Consider the following 25,421-nt stretch of genomic DNA (forward strand, 5'->3'; position numbering starts at 1 on the left):
CTGAGCAGGTAGTTTTTCCTACATTTCAGCTGTATTTCGTCTCTGTCGGGGGGGGGAAACCTCTGTCCGAAACTGTTACTTTTCAGCATTCAAATAAAAAAATGGCAAAAGTAGCAGATCTACAGGCAAAAGTAGCAGATCTACAAGCCCGAAACGTGTCGCTTCGCGACTCGTTTCGAGTTTGTAGATCTGCTACTTTTGATGCTTTTGTGTGACGCTGTAGTATGATCAAGTAGGGCGTTAGTTTACGAAAAAACGCAAACAAGTTAGAGTATGGAGATGAGAGGTTTCTGCCCTGACAGCGACAATTTGTTTGTTCCTGGATCTGTTTGTGTGGACACTGACCAGGCCCGTCTTTCTGTTCTCTCTCCCTCTAGTGTCCGGTGTATGGCGAGGGCGGCCTCACCTGGCGTAGGAAACATCGTCTGACGCAGGAGGCTTGTCGGTCACAGCATCCCTCTGTGTACATAGCATACTCTCAGCACATGTAGTGTAACCTAAAACCCCCACGGCAGCCCTGTTCTGCTCCCACGGAACGATCCCAAATTAGACTGCAGCCTTTATACTATTGCCCCCCACCAACCAACCAGCCAACCTACCAACCAACAAACCAACCAACCGCACAAAAGGGAAAGCCAGACTCATCGTTGCTCTACACACCCTGCTTAACAATCAGAGGTACATTCATTCACTTCTGGGAAGCCACTCACTCACAGACAGTACAATCAAATCAAGAACTGGAGTCATAATAATACATGACAATAATACGATTATCTACAGTGTATAGCACTTTTCAAAAGGAAAAGTTTACAAAGGGCCTAAAGGTAAAATAAGGTAATAAAACTGCATAAAAAAACAACATCCGGTGGTGGAAAAAGTACTCAAATGTTTTACTTAAGTAAAAGTATCAATACTGCAATGTAGAAGTACTCTGTTTCAAGTAAAAGTCCGGAATTCAAAATTAGTAGAAGTACAAAAGTATTGGTATCAAAATGTACTTCAAGTACCAAAAGTAAAAGTACTAAAATGTTTGAAAATAGCAGATCGCGTTGTGAGCTCGGCTATTTTCAAATAGCCTGTATATGAAATAGGGCTAAAGTGGTTAGTGTATGTTTCATAATATCATAATTTATCTGAAAAGTAACTAGTAACTAAAGTTTTTCAAATAATGGTAGTGGAGTAAAAGTACAATATTTGCCTCTGAGGTGTAGTGGAGTAGAAGTAAAAGTAACTGGAAATACTCAAGTAGTACAGTACTTAAGTAAATGTACTTTACTTTCCACCACTGCAAGCAAAGCAGTGCAAACTATTCATTGAATCCCCCTCCTGCTTCCCCACAGATTTCCCCATCCTGTGGATTTGAACCAGCCGACCCTCCAGTTTGTGCGACCTCACACCTCCAGCCACGCCCATCCTGACCGGTCTCTTCTTCAAGCTGAAACTGAGCCGGCGGCGGTGGCGGGCGGCCCCGTTTGTGTCAGTGTGCAGAAACCTGGACATCGCGGTTGCCCCCACTGAGCGGATAACAGCTCAGGTCCCTCCCCCCACGGCTGAGTCACATGGCAGCATGCCACGCCCAACTGAGCCTCTCGGTCAAGCTGGGATCTCTCTGCTCAGACGGCAGCTAGTCGGCGCGTAATGCTGCCAGCACGTCACGCCGTGTGTGTGTGAGACCCTGAGCACCACACATACACACACGCGCACACACACACACACACACACACACACACACACACACACACACACACACACACACACACACACACACACACACACATACACGCACACGCACACACAAACACAAACAAACACCCACTCACACACACACACACACAGACACACAGGTACCATGTTGGCCCTTCTGACTGCCGGTTCCGTCTTCTTCCCCGGTCTGTTCTTGCTGTCTAAGCACAGCCTGAAGCGCTTGTTGGGATGGAGCGAGGGAGATGCTGCCACTGTGTCTGCGAGGTAAGACCACACACACACACACACTCAGTCACGCACGTATGCACGTACAGTACTCATACACACATATAGAGCAGTGGTCAAGGACCCCCCATGTATTTGGCTGCGGACCCCCATCTGAAAAGGTTTTGTGCCATGGATACCCAGAAGAGAAGATTTATGTTTTTTTAATTCAAAATGATTCAAAATTATTCAAAATTATTCAAAATTATTCAAAACTATCCAAAGATTTTCAAAAATAGCAGATGTGCAAGCTCGCAGATCTGCTATTTTTGAATAGCCAACATATAAATGGATAAAGTGGTTATTGGTTAAAATGATTGTGACGCTATATTAACTACATTATGGAACCCTCCCGAGGATCCCTGGGGGTCCCCGAACCCCACTTTGAGAACCAATGATATAGAGAATACACACTATGCATTATGCCAGTGGTTCTCAACCTGTGGGCCAGTGCCAACTGGTGGGCCCGTGATGATATTGCAAGTGGGCCCCCTAATAATTGGCAAAACACGATTTGAATGATAACATAAGATTCATGCTTTAATGTTTTAATTACGTAAAAACAAAAAGTCATGGTATGTTTTCTTTAACACCTTGAGAAGTGAGTTTTCATTTAGTAGAGGACCTGGCTAAGATATGTATGCTTCATTTAGGAGAGAATATCTCAACTGTTCTTGGCTAATATGACCCCAGGGAACAGCTTAGGAACTGTGAGTAATTCTCTATCTGGGACGAAATACCCCAAAAATGACCACACCCTTTTTAAAATGACCTTAACCGGTGCACTACTTCCAACATGGCTCTATCTGCTAAACCGTTGGAGCTACAGATTTACTGAGGTACTCAAAATGTTCAGAATACTTATGTTTAGGAAATCATAGAAAAGTGTAAAATTTATAATTTGATATTTTATGACAGGACAGCTAAAAGAAACCTCTAAAAACGTATCTACAGTCCTGGGCCATAGGGATATTTTTGCGCGAATCATTTTTAAAAGCACCACATTTGTCCCAGATGTAACCCAGGGCATGCTCTAATGATTTAGCAAGGGTGGCCGTCGCCGAGCCAGCGACCTTCAGGGTCATTATAGTGGCCAAATCCAATATGGCTGCCACCTGACAAATATTTTGGCTATACCGTTTGAACCACATGAGCTACGAATGCAAACTTGGTATCTAAATCATGTTTTTTTAATTAGAAACATGTTTGAATGCTTATCTTTGTGATTTAATCTATCTAGAGGACTCTAGATAGATTCTAGAGGATTTCACAAATATGGCCACTATGTTATGAAACAACCAAGGTATCTTACCTATGCCATTTTATTGAAACAATAGAAGGATTTAACAATATGTTTATATCACATTATGGTCTTGGTGTTACAACAGCAACAGCTTTACTGGCATCTGTAATATGGGTCCAGTAAGGTAAGTCTTAGTCATGGAGTCCCAGTACCAGCCCAACCTATTGAAATCTGGGATAATAGTTGTTGGACGGAGGTTGTCTGATTCCAATATAAGCTGGTATGCAGCAGTGGCCTTTTTTACCTGCTGAATCAGTGCAGCTTGGGTGGGAGGAATGTTCTTGAGGGACTTGGTACTATTTGAGAAAAGCCACTGTCTGGCTTCATCTACTCTGCTGTGGCCACCACAGCTCTTGCTGTATATAATGACGACCATATACTCCAATCTTTGGACATGGAAATCGGAGTTGGTCTTTTCAGGCTCCAAGGTGAGTGTGACCAGGGTTTCTGTGAGATACCTGCACTCCTTCCCATAGTAAGCGAAGGCTGATGTTGGTCAAATGGTACCAAGTCCCTTGAGAACTTTCCTCCCACCCAAGCTGCACTGATTCAGCATGTCAGAACCTGGGAACCTTACTGGACCCATCTAGGAGATGCCATTAAAGCTTGCTCCATCCTCCTCCACCGTGACTGTGACTGCAAAACTTGGACACAGCAAATGTTGCAAAGCCTGGAGTCTGTTGCGTGTGTGTGTGTGTGTGTGTGTGTGTGTGTGTGTGTGTGTGTGTGTGTGTGTGTGTGTGTGTGTGTGTGTGTGTGTGTGTGTGTGTGTTTGTTGTGCAGTACTGTATGTATCAGTTATTGCAGTGCTGTTCTGTTGTTGTAGTAACACCAAGACAAATTCCTAGCAACCATTTGTTGTGTAGCAATTAACTTGTCTGATTCTAAGTTAAACGTATTGTTCAAATTCCATACGCCTTTGACAATCTTGATAGTATTACATTTTTTTCCAATCTGGATGAAACTTTATGTTACATAACATGTTTGGTATAGTGGCCATATTTGTAATAAGCAAATCAGAGCGCTCTAGATGAATTTAATCATAAATATGAGCATTCCAATGTGTTTCTAATGCACAAAAAGCATAAAATAGAAGATTAAGGTAAGTAAAACTAATTTTCAGATAGTCGCCATCTTTGAAATATGCAAAATAGAGGTCCACCCACACCCAGTCATGAAGATAAGCATTCCAACATGTTTCCAAATGTCAACAAACATGATTTAGACATCAAGTTTGCATTTATAGCTCATTCGGGTCTCGCCCAGGTGACCCAGCCGGGGTTGATCAAGCCCCGACTTACGTCCCAGTAGCTACCCACGATCAGTCCAATAGGGAAAGACAGGGCCACTCAGTCCGCTTCTTCGGAACTACTCTGCTGGGACTCGGGAGGCTCTGGCACGTGAAGGGACGAGGCTCTGTGGGTTGTCTCCTGGCCGGGCTCCTCCTTCGTCTCACCAGGTCCAGGACCTGAGCGCTGTACCAGATCCGTTGCACCAGTGCACCACCCCGATCCAAACATTTCCTTCTGGCGTGATGGTTCCTTGGGCCGTGGTGGTACTGCAGGCTCCACTTGTGGTTTGCTTGAATGGCCCTCCTAAAGGCCTCACAGTGGGTGTGTTGGGCTTCTTCCTCACGGAAGACACAGGCTGGGGCGCTAACCCATACTGCTCCCGGAAACATAAGTATTCTGAACATTTTGAGCACCTCAGTAAATCTGTAGCTCCAACGGTTTAGCAGATAGAGCCATGTTGGAAGTAGTGCACCGGTTATGGTCATTTTAAAAAGGGCGTGGTCATTTTCGGGTATTTCGTCCCGGATAGAGAATTACTCACAATTCCTAAGTTGTTCCCTGGGGTCATATTAGCCAAGAACAGTTGAGATATTCTCTCCTATATTAAGTGCATGCATATCTTAGCCAGGTCCTAGACTAATTATGATACTTCTAAATAGGAACTTAAAGTATACTATGTTAGTTCCATTTATCCAGGGCGGAACACAATCGATTGATTGATCATATTCATAACGTGTCTGAAAATACACGCTTCCCACCCATTCGGCAGCGGCTGCCGTGTTAAGTGGTCAAATGGGTGGGCCGCGAATGCTTTTGAGATTTTCAAGTGTGCTCTGATCCAGAAAAGGTTGAAAACCACTCACTGCATTATGCATCAACACCAGGTTTTCTCATTTTGGCCACAGTTCACCTTTCTGTGTAGCTGACCTGAAAGTTGAACAATGAGTTTTAACCACCAAGCCTTATACACTTTGTTCTATGACAAATAGCAAAGATTGCATAGTGTTTTAGCTATTCTTGACAATTCAGATTTTGTTTTTCATTTTTTGTGTGTGTGGGTGAGAGGAGTTTCACCTTTAATGAAATGGACAAAATAGGGATGCCATATTCAAAGTTCAAATATTCAACAGTTTTCTGAAAAACATATGTTGCTATATCAGTGGTGCTCAAACCTTTTCATGTCAAAATGATATGTATTTGGCCGTGGACCCCCATCTCAAAATATTTTGTTCCAGGGACCCCCAGGAGCAAAGATTTGAGTTAAAAAAAAATTGCTTTAAAAATATATTCAAAGATTTGCACACATTTTTCAAGAATAGCAGATCTATCAGAGCTTTACCGGTCTTAATGGGTTAAAGAATGTCTTCTTGACTTGAGGGAATGTATTCAGCCATTGACCTACACACAACACTAACATGATATCAGTTGCATATCTTCTTCTTTCATATCCTATATCTTGGGCCCGACGGATGGAAGTGTTGGTGTGATTTAGATATTATATTACTGTCATGATTTGCAGTTCCGGACAATATTATCACCAACCTTGCATTTTGTGTATATAGCACAAAATACACGATAGACATTGTGCTTACATTTTTACCATTGAGCTAATAGAGACTCTATTAGCTCAATGGCCTGCTTGCTCAGGGGATAAATTGAATCTTGACCAATTAGGTCAAACTTCGTGTCAGATCCTGTGTCTAGGTGAGACCTTGACCTTTGACAGGATCGAAATGTCTCAATAGAAGAGCAGGAAGACAAAATACAACCACCCCGACTGTATAAGTTATACTGTATTGTATTAACATATTCTACAATAGAGATTGGACACAATTACATTTTATTCATTAAAAAGTCACTTTAATAGGTGTGTCCACATTTTCTCCACAGTCATTAAAACATTACTGAACTTATCTGAGTACATGAGTCCACATTACCTGAACATCATTACATGGTTAATACACTATTGTACACTTAAAGTTTGTTCATAAATCAACCTTCTCCGGGGACTATTCACGGCTAAACATTTCAGATCAATCCCTGCTAGAAAATGCATTAAAATGCTAAAATACATTTGACAAAACCCCATCGCAAAGGGACATTGAGTGTCTTGGGTTACCTATCTCAAGCAAGTTTCAAAGTCTCTTCAAGTTGATTTCCATACTGTACTGAAATGAATGGATGGCTCCCCGGAAGAGAAAACAATGGTATGATTTGCAAAGTGGTCGGCAGTTACGTAAAGTCACTCAGTGAATTATAGTCAAGAAGATAAATGCCCCAGACCAGCATGGTCCTTTTAAGACAGTGGTTCTCAAAGTGGGGTCTGTGGACTCCCAGAGGCCTTGAGGGGGTGCAGGGGGACCCCGGCAAAATGAGGAACTCTTTAACTCTATTTTAACTTTTAAGTTTCAACCACTTAAACGATAGTTTTGTGAAGTTGTGACGCATTGTGACACATTGTGAGCTTGTAGATCTCTAATGTTCCTCCCAGATGATGGATGCTGGTGTTCAAGTGGTTTAAGATGGGGGTAATCAAATGGCCAAATACATATCAATTTGACTTGACATGAAAATGATTGCTTTAACCCATTAAAACCCGGAAAGCATCTGTGTCATTTTAGATTTTCGTGTTGGCTATCCAAAAATAACAGATATACAAGCTCACGCGGCACTGAACATTTTTGAAAAATCTTCAAAGTGTGAGAACAACAAGGCATTTATAGAATCGGCCACGGGGTCTTAATGGGTTAATATTTCATTGACTTCACTTTCAATACTTTCGGTTCATACAGTGATTAAACGAAGAACAATAATTACAATAATGCATGTAGCGAAATTGGACACTGTAATAATTGGCAGGCCCCAGGGGCGTGCCCGCTCCCTGCCCTGAGGCCTCTGCACCTCCTGGCGTCATGCCACCGCTGCTGAGGCAGACAACAGTAGACCTGATGGGGCCAATCTTTTCCTTGTTTGTCAGAGTGGTGTCGTCCATCCAGGCTGTGATGGCTTCCTCAGCAGGATGCATCATCATGTCCTCCTGTAAGGATGTCATGAACGACCAGTAAGTATGAAATGTGTTCCTGTGCTCTTTTTTGTGTTGTTGTTGTGGTGGTTTTGTGTTTTGCCATAAAATGGACTAGTGTTGGTTATGGAGGCTAGTCTGTGACTGTTAATGATGATGATGGTAATAATAATGATAATAACAATAACAATAACAATAACAATAACAATAACAATAATAACTCAGATTTTTATAGCGCTTTTCTAAGTGACTTAAACTTGCTTTACATGGGGAAAAAAGAAAGAAATCAACTTTCTTATAATAAAATTCATGTTGATAAAAATGGTTAAAATCGTTACGGTTGGTCCCATCCCATGTTGCATGGGCCATAAGGTGAGTTTTTCTTTTTCACCTGTTTTCTCATTGTAACTTTGCTGTTAAGCCCGGGAGTGTTGGGCACAGAAAAATGCTGATCGCATTGTGAGCTTAAATATCTGCTATGTTCGGCACCTGACACTGACACACAGATCATGATTTATATTTCCTCAAATCTTAATGCTTGTACACAGGTCAGAGCTACTTAGAGAGGGAGAGCCAGGAGAGTATTTGCGATCTCTCTCTCTCTCTCTCTCTCTCTGTGTCTCTGTCTCTGCAGCTCTTCTTTGTGTTTGTTTACTTTGTTGGGCATGTGGTGTTTGTTGTGCATGTGGCCACATGCAGGTGTATGCCCGTAAACCAAGCCGTAGCCTCTCGTGGCTTACATGGCCTCCTCCCACTTAATCTAATTCAAATCTCAGCCTAATTAGCCAGCAGTGACAAGGGCTATTTTAGTGCCTCTAAGATGGTCGGAGAGCGAAGGGGAGACTCTAATCTGTCAAAGCAATGAGTACAGGACTGTATGATGAAAGTCCCAAAACAGTAGAGATAGGCAGAGTGAGGGAATTGGAGAAAAAAAAAACAAAGAGTGAGGATTGATGGGCCCATGGCGATCGAGGTTGGGCGGTGGGGGCGCGGGACGTGGGGGGTATTGTCAGGCCCCTCATTTCCAAGTCAAAACGGAGAGGACTGACTGGAGCTGCCATACCCCATTTGATTAACAAATCACTGCAGCCTTTGTATAACGAAGAACGCCCTATAGTCACACTTTTAACCCTGGAGGGAATATGGAATATACATCCTTCATTCATATGTTGTACTGCATGTTGTCAGTGCTACACTGTGGGTGTTCATTCAATTCCAATTCCATCACGTCAGGAACTGAAGTGGGTTTTTGTTGTTACGTTTTTTTCATTGACCTGCGTTTGATCTATAGGTGATGTTCCTTTCAATGCTGTATACTTATGGTCTAGATCAGTGGTTCCCAAACCTTAAGCTCGAGACCCAAAAGAGAAATTATACGTTTGCCCGGGACCCAAACTAGCAAAAACAGCAAATCTACAAGCTCGCAACACGTCGCGCAGCGGTGCGAGCTTGTAGATCCGCTATTTTCACAACTTCTTAAACATTTTTACAGCTCGGCAAGAAGCTGTCAATAAACAGACGCTGCAACTAGTCGTCACTTTGTCTCTCTCTCCCTTTCTCCCTTATCAACCTATTGGCAAAAGGCCAGCCAATGAGCGCCCGCCAATGGCTTCTCGTACGCTGTTGTTAGTCATGGCTGCCAGTTCCCACCTGATGTCATGTGGGAGTTCCCACTGCTCCAGACCATACTGAGTAACTGCTAGTTTGCATAACGTCTTCAGACTAGGATTTAAGTCTAAGATGTGCAGGTGTTCACCATCAAGGAGGATGATACGATCTCCCACCATGCAACAGCACTGTATAATCATCTTAGACGGGCGTTTCCCCTTAAGCTCTACCGTCTTCCAGGTGAAGGTCTCTGGATTGAATTTCCACAGATCATTGAAGGTCTGGTCGCACTTGTTGCCACCAAATATGTACAGCTCTCCATTGTAGACAAAGGCAGATGAATGACCGCAGCGTCCCTCTGCAAGACACTGTGCAGAGGGTGTTTTCAGCCAGAAGTTGGTGTCCGTGTCAAACACTCTGATGTTGTTGTGGTCCTGTGGGTTAGGGCCAAAGACAAACACCTTTGTCTCAATGATGGTGGCAGAGTGACCCCATGTAGCAGGTGGTGGAGCGCCTCTGGTGTTAACTAAAGACCAGACCATTGTGGTGGTGTCCAACTTGTAGATGTCATTAGTCCACCCAGTCTGGTGGCCTCCTCCGTATATATACATGACCTTCCCCAAGACACAGGCTGAGTGGGAGCTCCTCGCCTCTGGAACAGTCCCAGAATCCATTGGCTGGAGCCATCTGTGGGTGTCGACATCAAATGCATAAAGCACGTTGCAGGAAGGCCACCCTCCCCAGATGTAGATGGTATCTTCAATCAGCACAGCTGTGTGGTAATTGCAACCGGATGGAACCTCAAGGTGACGTTCTCCTCTTCCAGTTGTCACTGGAGGCAACTTCCTGCAGCGTAAAGATACTGTGTTGAAAACAATCACATCAACCTGAGCCTCGGGGTAACCCCGAAGGCATACACCTCCGAAGGCTTACACCTTGTGCTCCACTGCAACAGCAGCATGAGTGTATGGGCTTGTTCCTCCACTCAGATGCAGCGTCCAGTGGAACATTTCTCACACCCGTTGTTCAAGTCCTTACTGCGTGAAAGTAGAGTCCGATGAGTTGGGTCGGCCAATCAAGCAAGCCGATGACTGTTGATAGGGAATTGATCGCCAGAGCAATCACAGTTCAGACAGGTTGTGGTAATCCTCCGTGCCACTCAGCAGACAGTCTGTACAACAGTGTCAACAACTAATTTCCTGAAGTTGCTACGAGCAGATGGGTCCTTGAATGATGTTTTGTGTATTTTGCAATTCATTTTAAAGGACACGGTTGTGATGACGACATTGTGACATCATTGTGTGATGATGTCATTATGTAGATTACCCAATGACGATACTGCAACTGATTGCCATCTGGAAGGTTTCAGTAGAACGTCAGCACCTGGTTAAACACATTTCAACACAGACGTCCCTATTTTGGGTTAGATGACGTTGAAATGCAGTGTTGTGAGCTTGTACTGTAGATCGTCTATTTCTGCTATTTTTTAAACAATGTTGAAAGTATAAAATAGTGGTTAATGTACGCAGAGCACAGTTGCAAGCATGTGTGTACACCGTACAGGTCACACTTTAAGTAGGAAACATACTAAATATAAGTTTATTTCATCTGGCCCTTATCCAATATCCAGGTCCCTTAAGCCACTAAATGTACTTAGTTACTTTCCACCAATGATGATGATGATCATGGTACTACTTCTCTTGACACTACAAAGTCAATAATAGGTTTAACAGTACAGTAGCTATTTACTTTAGTATGTCAAATAGCCAACAGTGAGTTGTACTGTCATGCCATTTTGGCATCCTTTGTATCTCATTGTGGAGAAATCTGTCATAATTAGAATGCACTTTAATTCAGTCATGTATATTTTTGTGTATTTACTATTTTGTCAGTGGTCATGGGTTGCAAAAATGCAAACAGATCTTCACAGGGGCGTAAGTGTGAAGGATAGTAGTTACCATCCCTGTACCCCTCTCAGAAATTCTGCACATGGTGTGCTTTGTACTTTTGGTTAATTTCCCCTCATTCATTTTTCAGCAATATGCCAACTGACTCTATACTGGCTTTGTAGAACTAACATCCTACTGGCTTTTTAGGATTATTAAAGGACCACATCAATGCATGTCGTTACATAGAGTACAGAAGTCCTGACGTCACTCGTTCATCCCCAGGTTCGTAAAGTAATTTTGCTATGGAGAATAACATTGGGTCATCATAGAATCGTCTCATATAAGAATTGTGGTCCAAAAATAAACAAACTGTCCTGGCGATATTGTCAGGGAGGAGGTTCTGTATAGTTTATGATAGTCAGTCACTTATATTTGATACAGTCTGTTTCTGGTGAACATTTTAGAGTAAAACCACCAGGGTCATTTGTTTATTTTTGGAACACAGTTCTTATTTGACGTGATATTAAATACGTCTATGGACTATGGGGATTCAAAATGGGGGTGGAAAACCACGAACCAGGTAGACAAACAAAGGATGTGTAAATTACGTCAGACTTCGGTGCTCTATTGTCTGTTCACAGCTTCAGGCATATATTGTACACCCATTAATAGCTTTATGTTTAAAAAAAATCATAATAATAATGAAAGCAACAATAACAAAACGTTTCAAAATTGCAATTTAATATAAAACATTCAAATAAAACATTAAAATGTTATTTTGAATAATTAGATTAATCTTAAGCAAGTTTGAAGTCAAAATGGAAAATGTCCCGCAGTAATGTCAAGTGCAATGTTCTAAACCAGAGGTTCTCAAACAAACATCAAACAAACATCAATGTCAAGGACCCCAAAATTAATATGTATTTGGCCGCGGACCCCTATCTGAAAATATTTTGTGCCGGGGACCCGCATACAAGATTTGCGTTGTACTTTCACATTTATTCAAGATTCTTTTAAAATAGGCGAACTACAAGCTCACAATGCGTTGCTTTGTGACGTGTTGTGAGCTTGTACTGTGGGGTTAATGAGGTTAATCTGATTTAGATGCTATATTTACTCATTTTGCTGGGGACCCCCTGGAACCCCCTCAAGGACCCCTGGGGGTTCCCCGAACCCCACTTTAAGAACCGCTGTTCTAAACATACCAGAGGGGGGTGCTGTTGAGAGTAAGAAGGCAGGAAGCAGGAGGAAATGACCGGCAAGTAAAACTTTTCCTTCTCTTTTTCTCCTTTCCTCTTCATCTTCCTCTTCTTCCTCCTCCTCCTCCTCCTCCTCCTCAGCCACTGGCTGGCCAACGGCTACATCCTGTTCGCCACGCCCTACTTCGCCTACGACATCTACGCCATGTTCCTGTGCTACTGGCACAAGCTGCAGGTCAAAGGGCACGGGGAGGACGCCGGCGGCGGCTCCATGAGCGCCGCCGTGCCGGGCTACCTGCGGCGCGAGCTGCTCATGGTGCTGCATCACGTCTTCATGGTGGCCGGCTGCTTCCCCGCCTCTGTGGTCAGTATGGGGTTAACTGTCTGCATGACACAGTGAAATCCTCAGTGTTCATTTAAAGTGCATTTAACCCATTAAGACCTGAGGCCGATTCTACGAATGTCTTCTAAATCCCAACTGTATTCTGAAAAAAACGTATGTTTCTATATCAGCGTTGCTCAAACTTTTTTATGTCAAGGACCCCCAAAATTATATTTATTTGGCCGCCGACCCCCATCTCGAAATATTTTGTTCCAGGGACCCCCAGAAGCAAAGATTTGAGTTAAAAATGTTCGCTTTAAAACTATATATATTCAAAGATTTGCACACATTTTCATAATTTTTCAAAAATAGCAGTTCTACAAACTCGTAGCACGGCACTCGGCCACGGACTCCATTAGATACAATATTTTATCTCTGGGTACCCCAAACTACCCAGAGATAAAATAAAAAGAAATCCTCAGTGTTTATTTAACTCTGAGAGTGCATTTGAACAGAAAATGTGTTTTCTGTTTACTGACGAGTTGGAGAGACCCCTGTTACTGAACTAACACTATAGTATAGCAATGGTCGGATTATAGAGCATAAACTTTTTGCCAAAAGCTTTTTAACGCGTTATGAGCTTGTAGATCTGCTATTTCCCCCATGTGGCATTTAAGGCTTACGTGGTTAATTACTCTCTCCACCTGTCTCTCTCTGTCTCTCTCTCTCTCATTCTCTCTCTGTCTGTCTGTCTGTCTGTCTGTCTGTCTGTCTGTCTGTCTGTCTGTCTGTCTGTCTGTCTCGCCCCTGCCCCTTCTCCTTCCCTGTCTCTCCTCTCAGTTCTGGAGGCAGGGAAGAGGAGACTACTTCCAGGGCGTCTTGTTCCTGGCTGAACTCAGCACGCCGTCCGTGTGTCTTGGCAAAGTCCTGATACAGGTAAACATGGCAGCCCCCTTTCTACAGTCCCTTCTCTGGCTTCCTGTTGCTGCCCGCACAAAGTACAAAACACCGGTGATGATGACCTACTAGACAATCAAGGGCATGGCACCCCCCTATACACCCATTCATGCTCTACTTGCAGTAGATCGGCTAGCACAGGAAGTCTGTTTGAACCTTCAACCTAAAAAACACCCTGGCCAACGCTCCAGGCGTCCTAGACCAGTGGTTCCAAAAACAAATTTGTGGGTCGCGGAACCCATTTTTATGTGTCACAAGTAAATACCTTTTTTTTGGTTTCCTGCTCAAAAAATGAATTACATTACATTAAAACATTTGTTTAAACAGTTTTCTAAAGAATTTCTTAAATAATAAAAGGAAATCAAAGACGTTCTCTAAGTACAATAAAATAAAACTTTTAAGAAGTTGTGAAAATAGCGAATGTACAAGCTCACAACGCGTCGCAATGCGACGCGTTGTGAGCTTGTAGATTGGCTATTTTCACTAGTTTGTTTCCTTAACGAGACATCAAATTTCTCTTTTGGGTCCTCGAGCTAAAACGTTTGGGAACCACTGTCCTAGTCTCTTCTCCCTCTTGGCTCCTAAGCTCTGGAATGACCTCTGACCTCAGTCAGGACTGCACACTAACTTCCCCTTGTCCACCGCAGTCTGAGAACTCACCTCTTCAGACTCTACCTCACACCCTATAGCACTCATCCTTCCCTGTATCACTTCTTGTCACCTATTTTGTTAGACAATATTTATACTATGAGAAATTATGTTGGTTACTTGTTCACATTTGTGTTATTTAGATCTGTTTTGCTTGGCCAGAAATGTTACGAATGTTATTTAGATAGCATGTTGTTTTAGACAGATGCTAGGTTTGATATCCTAGTGTCTCTGAAATTATTTATTTGATATGTTATTACATAATCTGGCAAGTTATTACAATATCTGGTTTTATTACGTAGAAACTCGTTGTAACACCATCCACTGACGGAGTATTAATTAAGCTTTAGAGACCTCTCGTGTTTTGTTTAGCCACCGAAGATACTCATGTTGTCTTTGGCAGTGGTTCTCAAATATTTTAACTTCAAGCACCCCCAGTTTGGTATTAGGCCAAGGACCCCCATAACAACTCTGAGCGTGTGCGTGTGCATTTGTACATTCTCAGAGTTACAGACCTGTAATTGTCCATTTGGTTCCTAAACTATCACATTTTAGCCGGGGACCCCCTGAAAATGTTGGGGTCCCCACTTTAAGAATCACTGGTCTGTGGTTTTACTTTCTCTCCGTTCCTCAATTCTCTGTATTGATTGCTCTCACTCTTCCTCTTAGTTTAGTTTATTAGCACATTGTAATATAAAATAGAAACAAACAATACATATAGAACACAAGTTATTGTGCAAGAAAAGGAAGAACCCAAAAGGCTTATTTAGAATCCTTTCCTTAACAGTAGAGACCATTAAAAAAACATGCATTAAAAGAACAATACAAAAGAATACAAGCTTGACAAGCAGTGTGATAAAGAAATGAAAACACAAAAATTGCACAGAAAAAGAACAAGACTGAAAAACAAATGAGTAAGAATTCTCTCTCACATGCTTTCTTGTATCACTCTCTCTCTCTCTCTCTCTCTCTCTCTCTCTCTCTCTCTCTCTCTCTCTCTCTCTCTCTCTCTCTCTCTCTCTCTCTCTCTCTCTCTCTCTCCACATGGTGTAATCCTCTGGTCAGTATAAGAAGCAGAACACTCTCCTCCATAAAGTGAACGGAGCTGTCATGCTGGTCACTTTCTTCAGCTGTCGAGTGTTGCTTTTCCCTTACCTCTACTACGCGTACGGCAGGTATGTCCACCGTCCCCCTCCCTCTACTGTGTGTCTGTCTGTCTGTCTGTCTGTCTGTCTGTCTGTCTGTCTGTCTGTCTGTCTCACTATCTCCCTCTGCCACTGTCAGGTTAATCTCTAGTTTAAATGTACGTTATGCTTCATTTAAACTCCATCGCATGATGACGTCGCTTGCCGACAGCAACTGATCTTTATTGTTGAATATAATATTATTGTTGAATACAGCTGTTTATAGATACCATGTATTGTTAAATAGATTGTATTGTTGAATGTAGCTGGTTCACAGTTACCACGTATCGTTGGACCAATGCTTTTAAGCCAGTTTGTGCATATTTGTGTGCAAATTGTCTTAACGTGACAGGCTTACAATGCATTTTGCGTTCAACTAAGATACTGTGTATATCCTAGGACCATTCTCACCAAACTTTGTTAATTGTACATATTATTTGAAAGTGGTTAAAATGAAACTTTTCATTACAGCGCCATCATGTGGCCTACTAATAATATTCTATGCAATCCTTGGTAGAATGGACTACCTAGAACCTGCCTACTATAATTGGTGTCAGATATGTTAAACCAAAGGATACTGTATCTATGGAATATTATATTTTGCAACTCCATTTAAAATCTTAAAACAGATTTACCATTTATTGATTAAGTATCATATACTGTACATCAAGCAATATTGAACGTCTTAATTACATGCTGTGATTTTGTTTTATGGTTCACATTGACACACACACACACGCACACGCACGCACGCACGCACACAAACACAAATACACGCACACGCACTATATTTATAGACAGAGAGAGAGAAAATGTTGTCCTATTTTTTTAAACGTTATAGCCAGTGTTGTTGATGACTACCCTCAACTCAGCCTCGTCTGAATCTGACATGAAGGCCCCGGCAGTAATGTAATCACCCACGTACTTAACGCAGCTGGAGCCGCCGGCCTTCTCTCTGACAAAGTCGTTCCCCGGCGCGCCGTTACACATGATATCATAGAGGCTGTGGTCGCATGCCGCGTCTCGGCCAAAGATGCCCACCGCGAACCGGTTGGAGTAGAGCTTGCGGTCGTAGGGCACGGAGAACATGACGGCCAGGACCTCGGGGCAGTCGTTGGGGTCAGGGTGGACCAGGTCGTAGGTGAAGACGCCCGTGCATCCGGCCCTGCCTAGCGTCTTGTTGAAAAACGCACCGCCCGACAAGCGGGGACCCACGGCTGGTGGCAAGGGCACCCCGTAAAAGCCTTTCTCTATGAACACCCTGAATGGACATACACACAAGATAAAGGTGCTGTTAGGGGATATTTTCTGGTTAACCACTTACCACCAATTAAGACCGGGAACGCAGCTGTGTCATTTTAAGATTTCTTTGGGCTATTCAAGAATAGCAGATATACAAGCTACGAGCTTGTAGATCTGCTATTTTTCTTAAAATCTGTGTGTGTCAATCTTAAAATGACACACACAGATGCGTTCCCGGTCTTAATGGGTTAAACCCTCAATTGCTAATTTGACCTTTGGCTCTGTACTTGGTTCACTCTTTTTTTTTTTACCTCTCCACCAAATCTCTTTGCCAAAAACAGTCGATCTACAAGTACACAACGTGTCCCAGCGCAACGCGTTTGTTAGCTTGTAGATCGGCTATTTTCTGCAAATGTTCCCCTCAGAATAGGGATGCTGGGGTTCAAGGGGTTAAAACAAACAACAAAGAGAGTCGGTAACAGGGGTCACCCCGTCTCCCCAGCGCTTTAATAAACAGAAAATACATTTTCAGGTGGGACACCAATTTCAGCCGATCAGGAGAGAAAACCAATTTATCAGCTTACATTTTATAGTGTCACCACTTCCAATTTCACTTGCTTATCCTGTATCCTGTATGAGCTCTCTCTTGATTGGATAACATTGGTATCCCGACATGAACATTTATTTTCTGTTTATCATAGAGATGGAGAGACAGGGAGAGACCCCTGTTACTTACTAAAATATCACTTTAACTCTGAGCGTGTACACATGGAACCTTATGGGTCCATGTGGTTTCATGACACTATCAGTTCAATTAGCATTTAGGATTTTACTGTGCAGATTACAGATTATTGATTTGATTCAAATAATATCACCGAAGATCTTATTTACAGCTCTGCTGCAATAATCAGCTAACATTTTCCCTAGAAAAGGATTCATGTCCACACGACAGATCTTTGTGAATTAAACAGTATAAGTGTTAATTTAACCCATTAACCCTGGAACTGTGTCATTTTTAGATTTTATCTAAAAAGCATTATTTTACACTTTTGGCTATTCAAAAATAGCAGATATACAAGCTCATAGTGCGGCACCGAGTGCCGCGCTACGAGCTTGTAGATCTGCTATTTTTGAAAAATCGTGAAAATGTGTGCAAATCTTTGAATATATATATTTTTAAAGCGAACATTTTTTACTCAAATCTTTGCTTCTGGGGGTCCCTGGAACAACATATTTTGATGGGGGTCCGCGGCCAAATACATATAATTTTGGGGGTCCTTGACATGAAAAAGTTTGAGCACCACTGATATAGAAACATACGTTTTTCAGAATGCTGTTGAGATTTAGGAGACATATAGAATCGGCCTCAGGTCTTAATGGGTTAAACAGTATAAGTGTTAATTTAATACATACTTAATATAGTTACGACGCACGTATATATAATGACTTATTTATATGGAATGATTAATGTGATATAAAAGGCCCGCATGCAGACATTAGACATAATAAGTTACCTTGGGTTGGCAAGCGTGTAGGGCCCTGATGTGGTGTTGTGAATCTCTATAGAGCAGGTGCGAAGTTTCATCTTCACAGCTGTGGTGCAGGGACTGCAAGATAAGTGTCAGGCTGTTGAGAAGAATGTTCATTAAATGTGCCATCCATCTTTTAACCCATTCAATCCGGGAACGCATACTGTGTCATTTTAGAATTCTTTGGCTATTCAAAAATAGCAGATCTACAAGCTCATAGCGCGGCACTACGAGCTTGTAGATCTGCTTTTTTTGAGGAAATGTGTGGAAAATGCGTGCAAATCTTTGAATATATACATACACTGTTAATTCAAATCTATGCTTCTGGGGGTCCCTGCATCAAAATATTTTGAGATGGACCGTGGCTAAATACATATGATTTTGGAGGTCATTGACATGAAAAGGTCTTTTTTTATTAACTGTTAAGATTTAGAAGACATTTGTATTTTTCCACGGTTTTAATGGGTTAACCACTTGAACTCCATCATCACCTATTCTGGGCATGTGATAATAGGCTAACATTTGGCAGAAATAGCAGATCTACAAGCTCACCACACTCACCAAGCGATAGCTTGTATCGGTTATTTTCTCTTGGTTTGGTGTAGAGGGAAAAAAAAAAAGGAGGGGACCAAGTATAGACCTCTGGGGGACCCGGGTCAACAAAGTATATATGGTTTAAGTGGTTAGTAATAGGTCAATGGATAGATTCTCAATCGATAACTTATTAATAATTAAGTATTTATTTTAGCTGTTAGTCTAATGATAACGGTGACCTAATGATAACAGGCCAGTGGACATGTCATTTTACACAAATGGTTTGAGCCATTTTAATTTAATCAAATAAGTATCGTGTGATATACTGTAGGTGTAGGTGATAACTTAAACATTTTCTTTGGAATATCGACTGTTGGTAAAATGTTATGTTATGGCATTATTTTGTCAATGGTGAGTACAGACAAGGATATCTTTGAATGGAAGACGCATTACTGTTTCACAGTATCTGTACGGTATCAAATAGATAGATGTACTTTTATGTACTATTACAACAGATAGCATTAACTCACCTTTTTCAGACACGAAGACACAACCGAGTGTAAGGTGGTCTTGATCCAGGCACCCTGTAAAGAGATCTAAATCCAAAGGGAGTTGGTGTTTGTTTGAGCTGAGAGGACCGGGGTTAGATTTCCGAGATGGTGTGGTGGTCAAGTCAGCCTGAGCAGTCGTACTTTTGGGGTTTTATTTGCTCAGTTAATCAGTTTCTCTTTGTCTCTCCTCGGCTATGATTCGTCAAGGTCGGCGTTATACCGCCTCCTCTGTTTCCCAGTGTCATCAGCACACCTCACATCTGTAACACCCAACACAAATGCATGACATGTAAACTTCAGAACCTGATAACCTGACAGTGCAGTAGGGTTCTTCTTTGATCACGGCAGTGATTAGATCAGAATGATTGCCTACTGGTTGGCTTTTGTTCTGATTTTTTTCTTGCAACTCTTACCGGAGGTGTGAGGTGATGCACATTGATCTCTGATCAGTCGCCGTTAAGCCTAATTTTGCGCTGCGGTTTTGTTTGGCCAAAATAACACATTTTCAAGCTTAGCTTATGTTTGGATTTTACTGTCTGTCAATTGTCTTTAACAAACATTTGTGTTGAGACTAGTATGGTATTGAGCTATGGATCTAAGGATCTGTGGATCATAAAAGGATGAATGATCGTCCTCCTTTGGAGAAGTGCAGAAGTAAAGCTTTGAGTGGGTAGTAATTGGTCATGTTAAAATGAATTCTAAACCTACAAGTAAAGAGAAGCTAAAATATGATTGTTGTGTGTGTGTTGTTGTTTTGACTACAGTAGATTGCCATATTAACTGTTGGTAGAGTGAGTGTAATTATATTGATAATCCCTTATGACAATCTAGTCATGACTTGAGAGATAAGCTAATGTTAGGTCCTTGTTGTTGTTGTATTTTTGAAGTCCTTATAGCAAGAACTCGGACTCTATCTCCCCCCAGCACTCCGCTTTCCTATCTACCACTTCTTGTCATCAATTGCTTTGCTATTCGCTAGTTAAACTGTGCAGCTAGATGTATGTTGGTTACTTGTTCACATGTTAGTTTGATAGACATCATGTTTGCCTGTCCACAAATGCTGAAGAATGTTATTTAGCGTTGCCAGATTTTGCAGGAGAAACAAGCAACCAGGTCAGGTCAATCAAACCTTATTGTCTGATGTTGTTTTAGAGTAGACAAAACAAAACTTTTCATATCAAGGACCCCCAAATGAATATGCATTTGGCCACGGACCCCCATCTGAAAATATTTTGTTGCCAGGGGCCCCCATACAATAATATTTGTTTTAATTAGCAAATGCATTGTGAGCTATTTTCAAATAGCCGATGTATATAGGGTTAATGCGGTTAAACTGAAGCAAGCCCAAATAAGCAACTACACAAAAAAAACGCATCCCGCAACAGTAAAACAAGCACAAAGTCACTTATAATAAGCATACTTGGCAATACTGATAGCATGTTGACAGGTAGTAGGTTTGTTTGTTACCTGGTTTGACCTTCTTTTGTGAATAAAAATTGCACAGAACAAACACAAACATGAAATACAAATCCAAAAGAGGTCTTCTAAGTTGGTTTCTGAAGTAGGTTCTTAAGGTGGTCAAAAAGACTGACACCATTTTGCATTTTCTTCAAAACTCAATTTGGGGGTCCTTGGCACGAAAAAGTGTGAGAACTTTGTGAGCATTTTGTCGAATCGGCCTCAGGTCTTTAAGGGTCAAGAGACCATTTACCCTGTTGTTTGTAGACTAGGGGGTTCATACCATTTACTCTGATCTTGCACTTTCTCGTCTGGATAAGAGTGTCTGCTAAATGACAAAACTGTAAATGGATTATAGTTACAAAGTACTGTTCTGCTTTATCAGTCGATTAAGTCAGGGTGTTTGTCAACATTCAATTCACTCATACTGTACATTGATCATGTGATCCCTCTGGTTGCTCAATCCTGCTTACTTTTTTGGTGCCGGTGTCACATGCCGAAAATGGCAGATCTACAAGCTCACAACGTGTTTCATTGCGACAAGGCCACTCTAGCAAGATTCTGTTTTCAAAATGTGACTATGTCACCATAGTTTGAGAGTTGGATACAGTAATTAATACGTATCCACGATCAGGGGCGCCGGAACGGAATATGACGTGGGGGGGATACATCAGGGACACATGCACGCGCGCGAAGAGCGCGTGCATGTGGACCGTGTGCGCTTCGCGGTTATTTCGGGTGGGTTTGTTGATTTTTGGGGGGGATAATGCGGTTATTTCAGTTAATTCGGTTCGCCTCGCGCTCGCGGTGGTCGCGAGGTGCGGGGGACTGGACTGATTTTATTATTTATTTAAAAAAAAAGGCTGGACTGAATAGTGGGGGGACACAGTGTCCTTTAATTAAACAGGCTCCGGCGCCACTGTCCACGATTAAATCTGTACAGAAAGCATCAATACAGAAGTAGAGGAGCTAATGAACGGAGCAACAATAGCATGATTGTTTCTGTCGTCAACTTAAGTCAAACATTGTTACATCAGACTATGCAAGTTAATAATCCTACCAGAGTTTATTGTTAACATTTCTAATTAATATTGTTATTTAAGACTGCACATTTACCGTGCATCATTATTCATCTGCATATAGTCCTCGAGTATTAACACATTATCATGATAACAAAGCAACATATTATGTTGACATGCTACAAGTTTTTTGGAGTAATACCAAAGTAATACCATTATGCATGTTTTATCTGACTTGTGGAGTGACGGCTCGACCAGGTTAGTTGTACGTTTTCAACAACAGCACGGTTTTAAAAACAACACCCCCTCTTGCCCTTTGTTGCAGGTACGCCTCCATTCCCTTCTACGCCGTGCCCTTTGTGGCCCCGTGGCAGTGCAACCTGGGCTCTGGCTTCCTCATGGCTCTACAGCTCTACTGGTTCGGCCTCATCTGCAGGGGCGCTTTCCGTCTTTTCACCAGAACGTCGCGCTCCCCGCCCTCCGTCAAGGGCGCCGGCGGCGCGGACTGCCACCTGACCCCGGCCAATGGCTACAACGCACACGGAGGATCGGAGAGAGAGACTGAAACGCACTGAGGGGGGATCGGGACGGAGGGGAGAGCGTGGCGGGAGAGAGCGGGCCCTCAGGGAGAGACCGACAAACGAGGGATTAAAGCCAGGCTTATACTTCACGGCGTGACGGTGTTGTGTGCCGAAAATAGCTGATTTATAAGCTCTCAGCACGTCGTGTCTGCGACGCGCTGAGAGCTTATAGATCTGCTATTTTCTGTTTGCGACACTGTTGCGCAATGGAGCATATTAGGCATTGGTCTGTGGTGTGAAACAAAATGGAAGGAACTGGCGACGAGCTGAGTTCAAGCACTGGTTCTGTCCGCTAACACGAGACACTGGCGGACAGGTGTGGCTCTCTTCTTCTGTGAAACAGGAACAGAGGGAATGTAGAAGATGGAGGAGAGAGAGTCAAAGAAGAGGGAGAGACAGACACTTTTAAGAGAGACAACCAAAACCTGTCTTTAGTACGAGGAGGGGTTGGACTAATGTATTAAGAACATCATAAGAGCCTTAGAAGTCCTTTGTGACAGGGTGTGTGTGTGTGTGTGTGTGTGTGTGTGTGTGTGTGTGTGTGTGTGTGTGTGTGTGTGTGTGTGTGTGTGTGTGTGTGTGTGTGTGTGTGTGTGCGCGTGCGCGTGTGCGTGTGCGTGCATGCATGAGTGAGTGTGTGCATGCGTGCGTGCGTGCACCTGTGTGTGTGTTTGTGTGTTGTGCGTATAAGAGAGAGCTCTGAAGCTCTCGGGAAGAGCTTTGCAGTCCCTTGAAGGGAAAACTGCCCGAGGACATAACGTGGTTTAGGATATAGATATTAATTCAGTTCACTAGCTTTTATTTAAACAGGTGGGACGCTCTTAGGAGAGCGATGTCGGTGAAAGGTTTGCCCCCAGAACTTAATGTTTAATTTTGAAATGATTAGCTAAAGTTTAATTGTGAATCAATTTGTGGCATAGGCCTAATGTTGCTGTGACCACTTGACTTGCTGAGCTTCTCTGAGAGAAGTGTTAACAAATTATAGTTTATGTTTTCTCCCACCCACCTTTATATTCTGATGTTGTCGTTTTTATTTTTTTATTTTGTTAATTTTCAATCATTTTTTTGTGCTTGGATTGTTTTTTGTAATGACATATGTACTTTACAATTAAGAAAAAAGGAAAATGGTAAATAATTATGCAACTTTGCTCAGTTACCTATATAGACATGAATATTAACCACTTAAACCCTATATACTTAGTTGTATGTCAAATAGCGACAATAGGCAATCTACAAACTCACAACATGTCGCAATGCGTGTCGCAATGCAATGTCGCGAGCTTGTAGATCCACTATTTTTGCTGAATGTTCGCATATTTTCACCGAATGTTCGCCTATTTTTGCCGAATGTTCACCTATTATGACATGCCCAGAATAGGGACGCTAGGGTTCATGTGGTTAAAGGGAAGAGTGGACCGGATACTACTTTATAGTGTTGCTAAAAGCACTGCAGTCTGTTCATCGAACAGGCACTCTAGCACTCAGTAGTATGGTGCCTGGACTAAGACAGCAGAATTGAACTAAAGTTCACTTACATACATTGCAAAACGGATACATTATACTATCAAATTATGATACCAGTCTAAAATAGGATACTGCTAAACAGAGAATTTGAATTCTAAGAGCCACATATACTATAAAGCCTGAGTTATACTTGTTTGTGTGCTGCACTGCACACAGAAAATAGCTCCTCTACACACAGTGCATCATGCTGCGCCACGTTGTGAGCTTGTAGATCGGCTGTTTTCTGTGTGCAACATCGGCACACACCTACAAGTATAAACCACCCAGGTGCCACAAAGCCTAAGAAAAGCGCCCATGTGTAGGCCTACTTGTACAAAGACATTAGTGACATTAAAGTTATATTGGAGAAGAAAAAAAAAAAGGATCATCCTCTCACTATATTCTTTAGCCCAAAGATCTCAAGCTTATGTGCTACATCTATATCCTGCTGTTCATCAAACGTAATAAAGGAGAATGGCCCGGTAGTTAAACTTAAGCACTAGGAATGCCATCGACACTGGAAAGATGATGTGGTGCAACCTTAATATCTCTGGAGTTCATATGCAACGCTACAAATTCACTGTACAACGATGGCTGACTGTAAATCAGAGAGTATAGGCTACTGCAGTGATTTCCAACCTGTGAGCCGGCGCCCACTGGTGGGCCGTGTGTATATTGCAAGTAGGCCTCCAAATAAATGGCAACACTAAGAATTTAATGATAATATAACTAAAATTATAAAATAATGTAAAAAGGAAAAATCTGTTTTTTCTTTAAAACCTGTTTAAAACCTGAGTTTTCATTGTGATACCGATATACACTGTATAGGAACGTAAACTGTGTTGGTTCCTTTGATCCTAGACGGAACACAATCGATTGATTGATGGGTTCACCCATCCGACCACTGAAGGTATGGTTGCCATGTTAAGTGGTCAGAATGGGTGGGCCGCGAACGCTTTCAAGATGTTCAAGTGGGCCCTTAGTCCAGAAAAGGAACTGCGGGTTCTACTGAACATTATGGCATCGCATCACAGGGAGGAGACAAGAGGGAAACAGTTGTTGACAAGCATTTAAAAGCTAGGCTACCGATTTTCACAAATCTGTTATATAGCTTTGTGCATGTTTACGGGGTTGTCTGATTCTCTTGAAATGTAGCAAGCGATTTTTATTTTCTCTTCAGTTTGACACTTGATGAATAAACCATGCCCTGGCTCGTACAGAAAAGAAAAGGAGATTTGTCTTCCAGCGTTTTGTCGAATCGGCCTCAGGACCTAAAGAGTCAAGAGACCATTTACCCTGTTGTTTGTAGACTAGGGGGTTCATGCCATGGACTCTGATCTTGCACTTTCTCGCTCTGGATAAGAGTGTCTGCTAAATGACAAAACTGAATGGATTATAGTTACAAAGTACTGTTCTGCTTTATCAGGTGTTTGTCAACATTCAATTCACTCATACTGTGATCATGTGATCCCTCTGGTTGCTCAATCCTGCTGTTGGTGCCGGTGTCACATGCTGAAAATGGCAGATCTACAAGCAAAGTTCACTACAGGTTTTTTGATGTTTACATTTTTTTACCCATTTAGGGCGCGCTCCCACCGCATTTTTATTTTAT

General features: G+C 42.2%; 2 protein-coding genes across 2 annotated transcripts in view; one reads left to right on the forward strand and one right to left on the reverse strand.

Moving 5' to 3' along the window:
- Positions 1 to 25,421, reverse strand: part of LOC311055707 (uncharacterized protein) — a 269,023-nt gene that overhangs the window by 123,224 nt on the left and 120,378 nt on the right. The gene's annotated exons all lie outside the window — the stretch shown is intronic.
- On the forward strand, positions 1,792 to 22,830 carry LOC311056459 (ceramide synthase-like). Its single transcript, XM_084073080.1, has 6 exons — positions 1,792 to 1,968; positions 7,541 to 7,624; positions 12,423 to 12,645; positions 13,444 to 13,539; positions 15,274 to 15,383; positions 22,051 to 22,830. The coding sequence occupies exons 1-6, from the start codon at positions 1,850 to 1,852 to the stop codon at positions 22,298 to 22,300; spliced, it is 882 nt and encodes a 293-aa protein (XP_083929206.1). The 5' UTR covers positions 1,792 to 1,849; the 3' UTR covers positions 22,301 to 22,830.

Source organism: Gymnoscopelus microlampas, assembly GCF_963454915.1.
Source record: "Gymnoscopelus microlampas genome assembly, chromosome: 11".
Taxonomy (NCBI): Eukaryota; Metazoa; Chordata; class Actinopteri; order Myctophiformes; family Myctophidae; genus Gymnoscopelus; species Gymnoscopelus microlampas.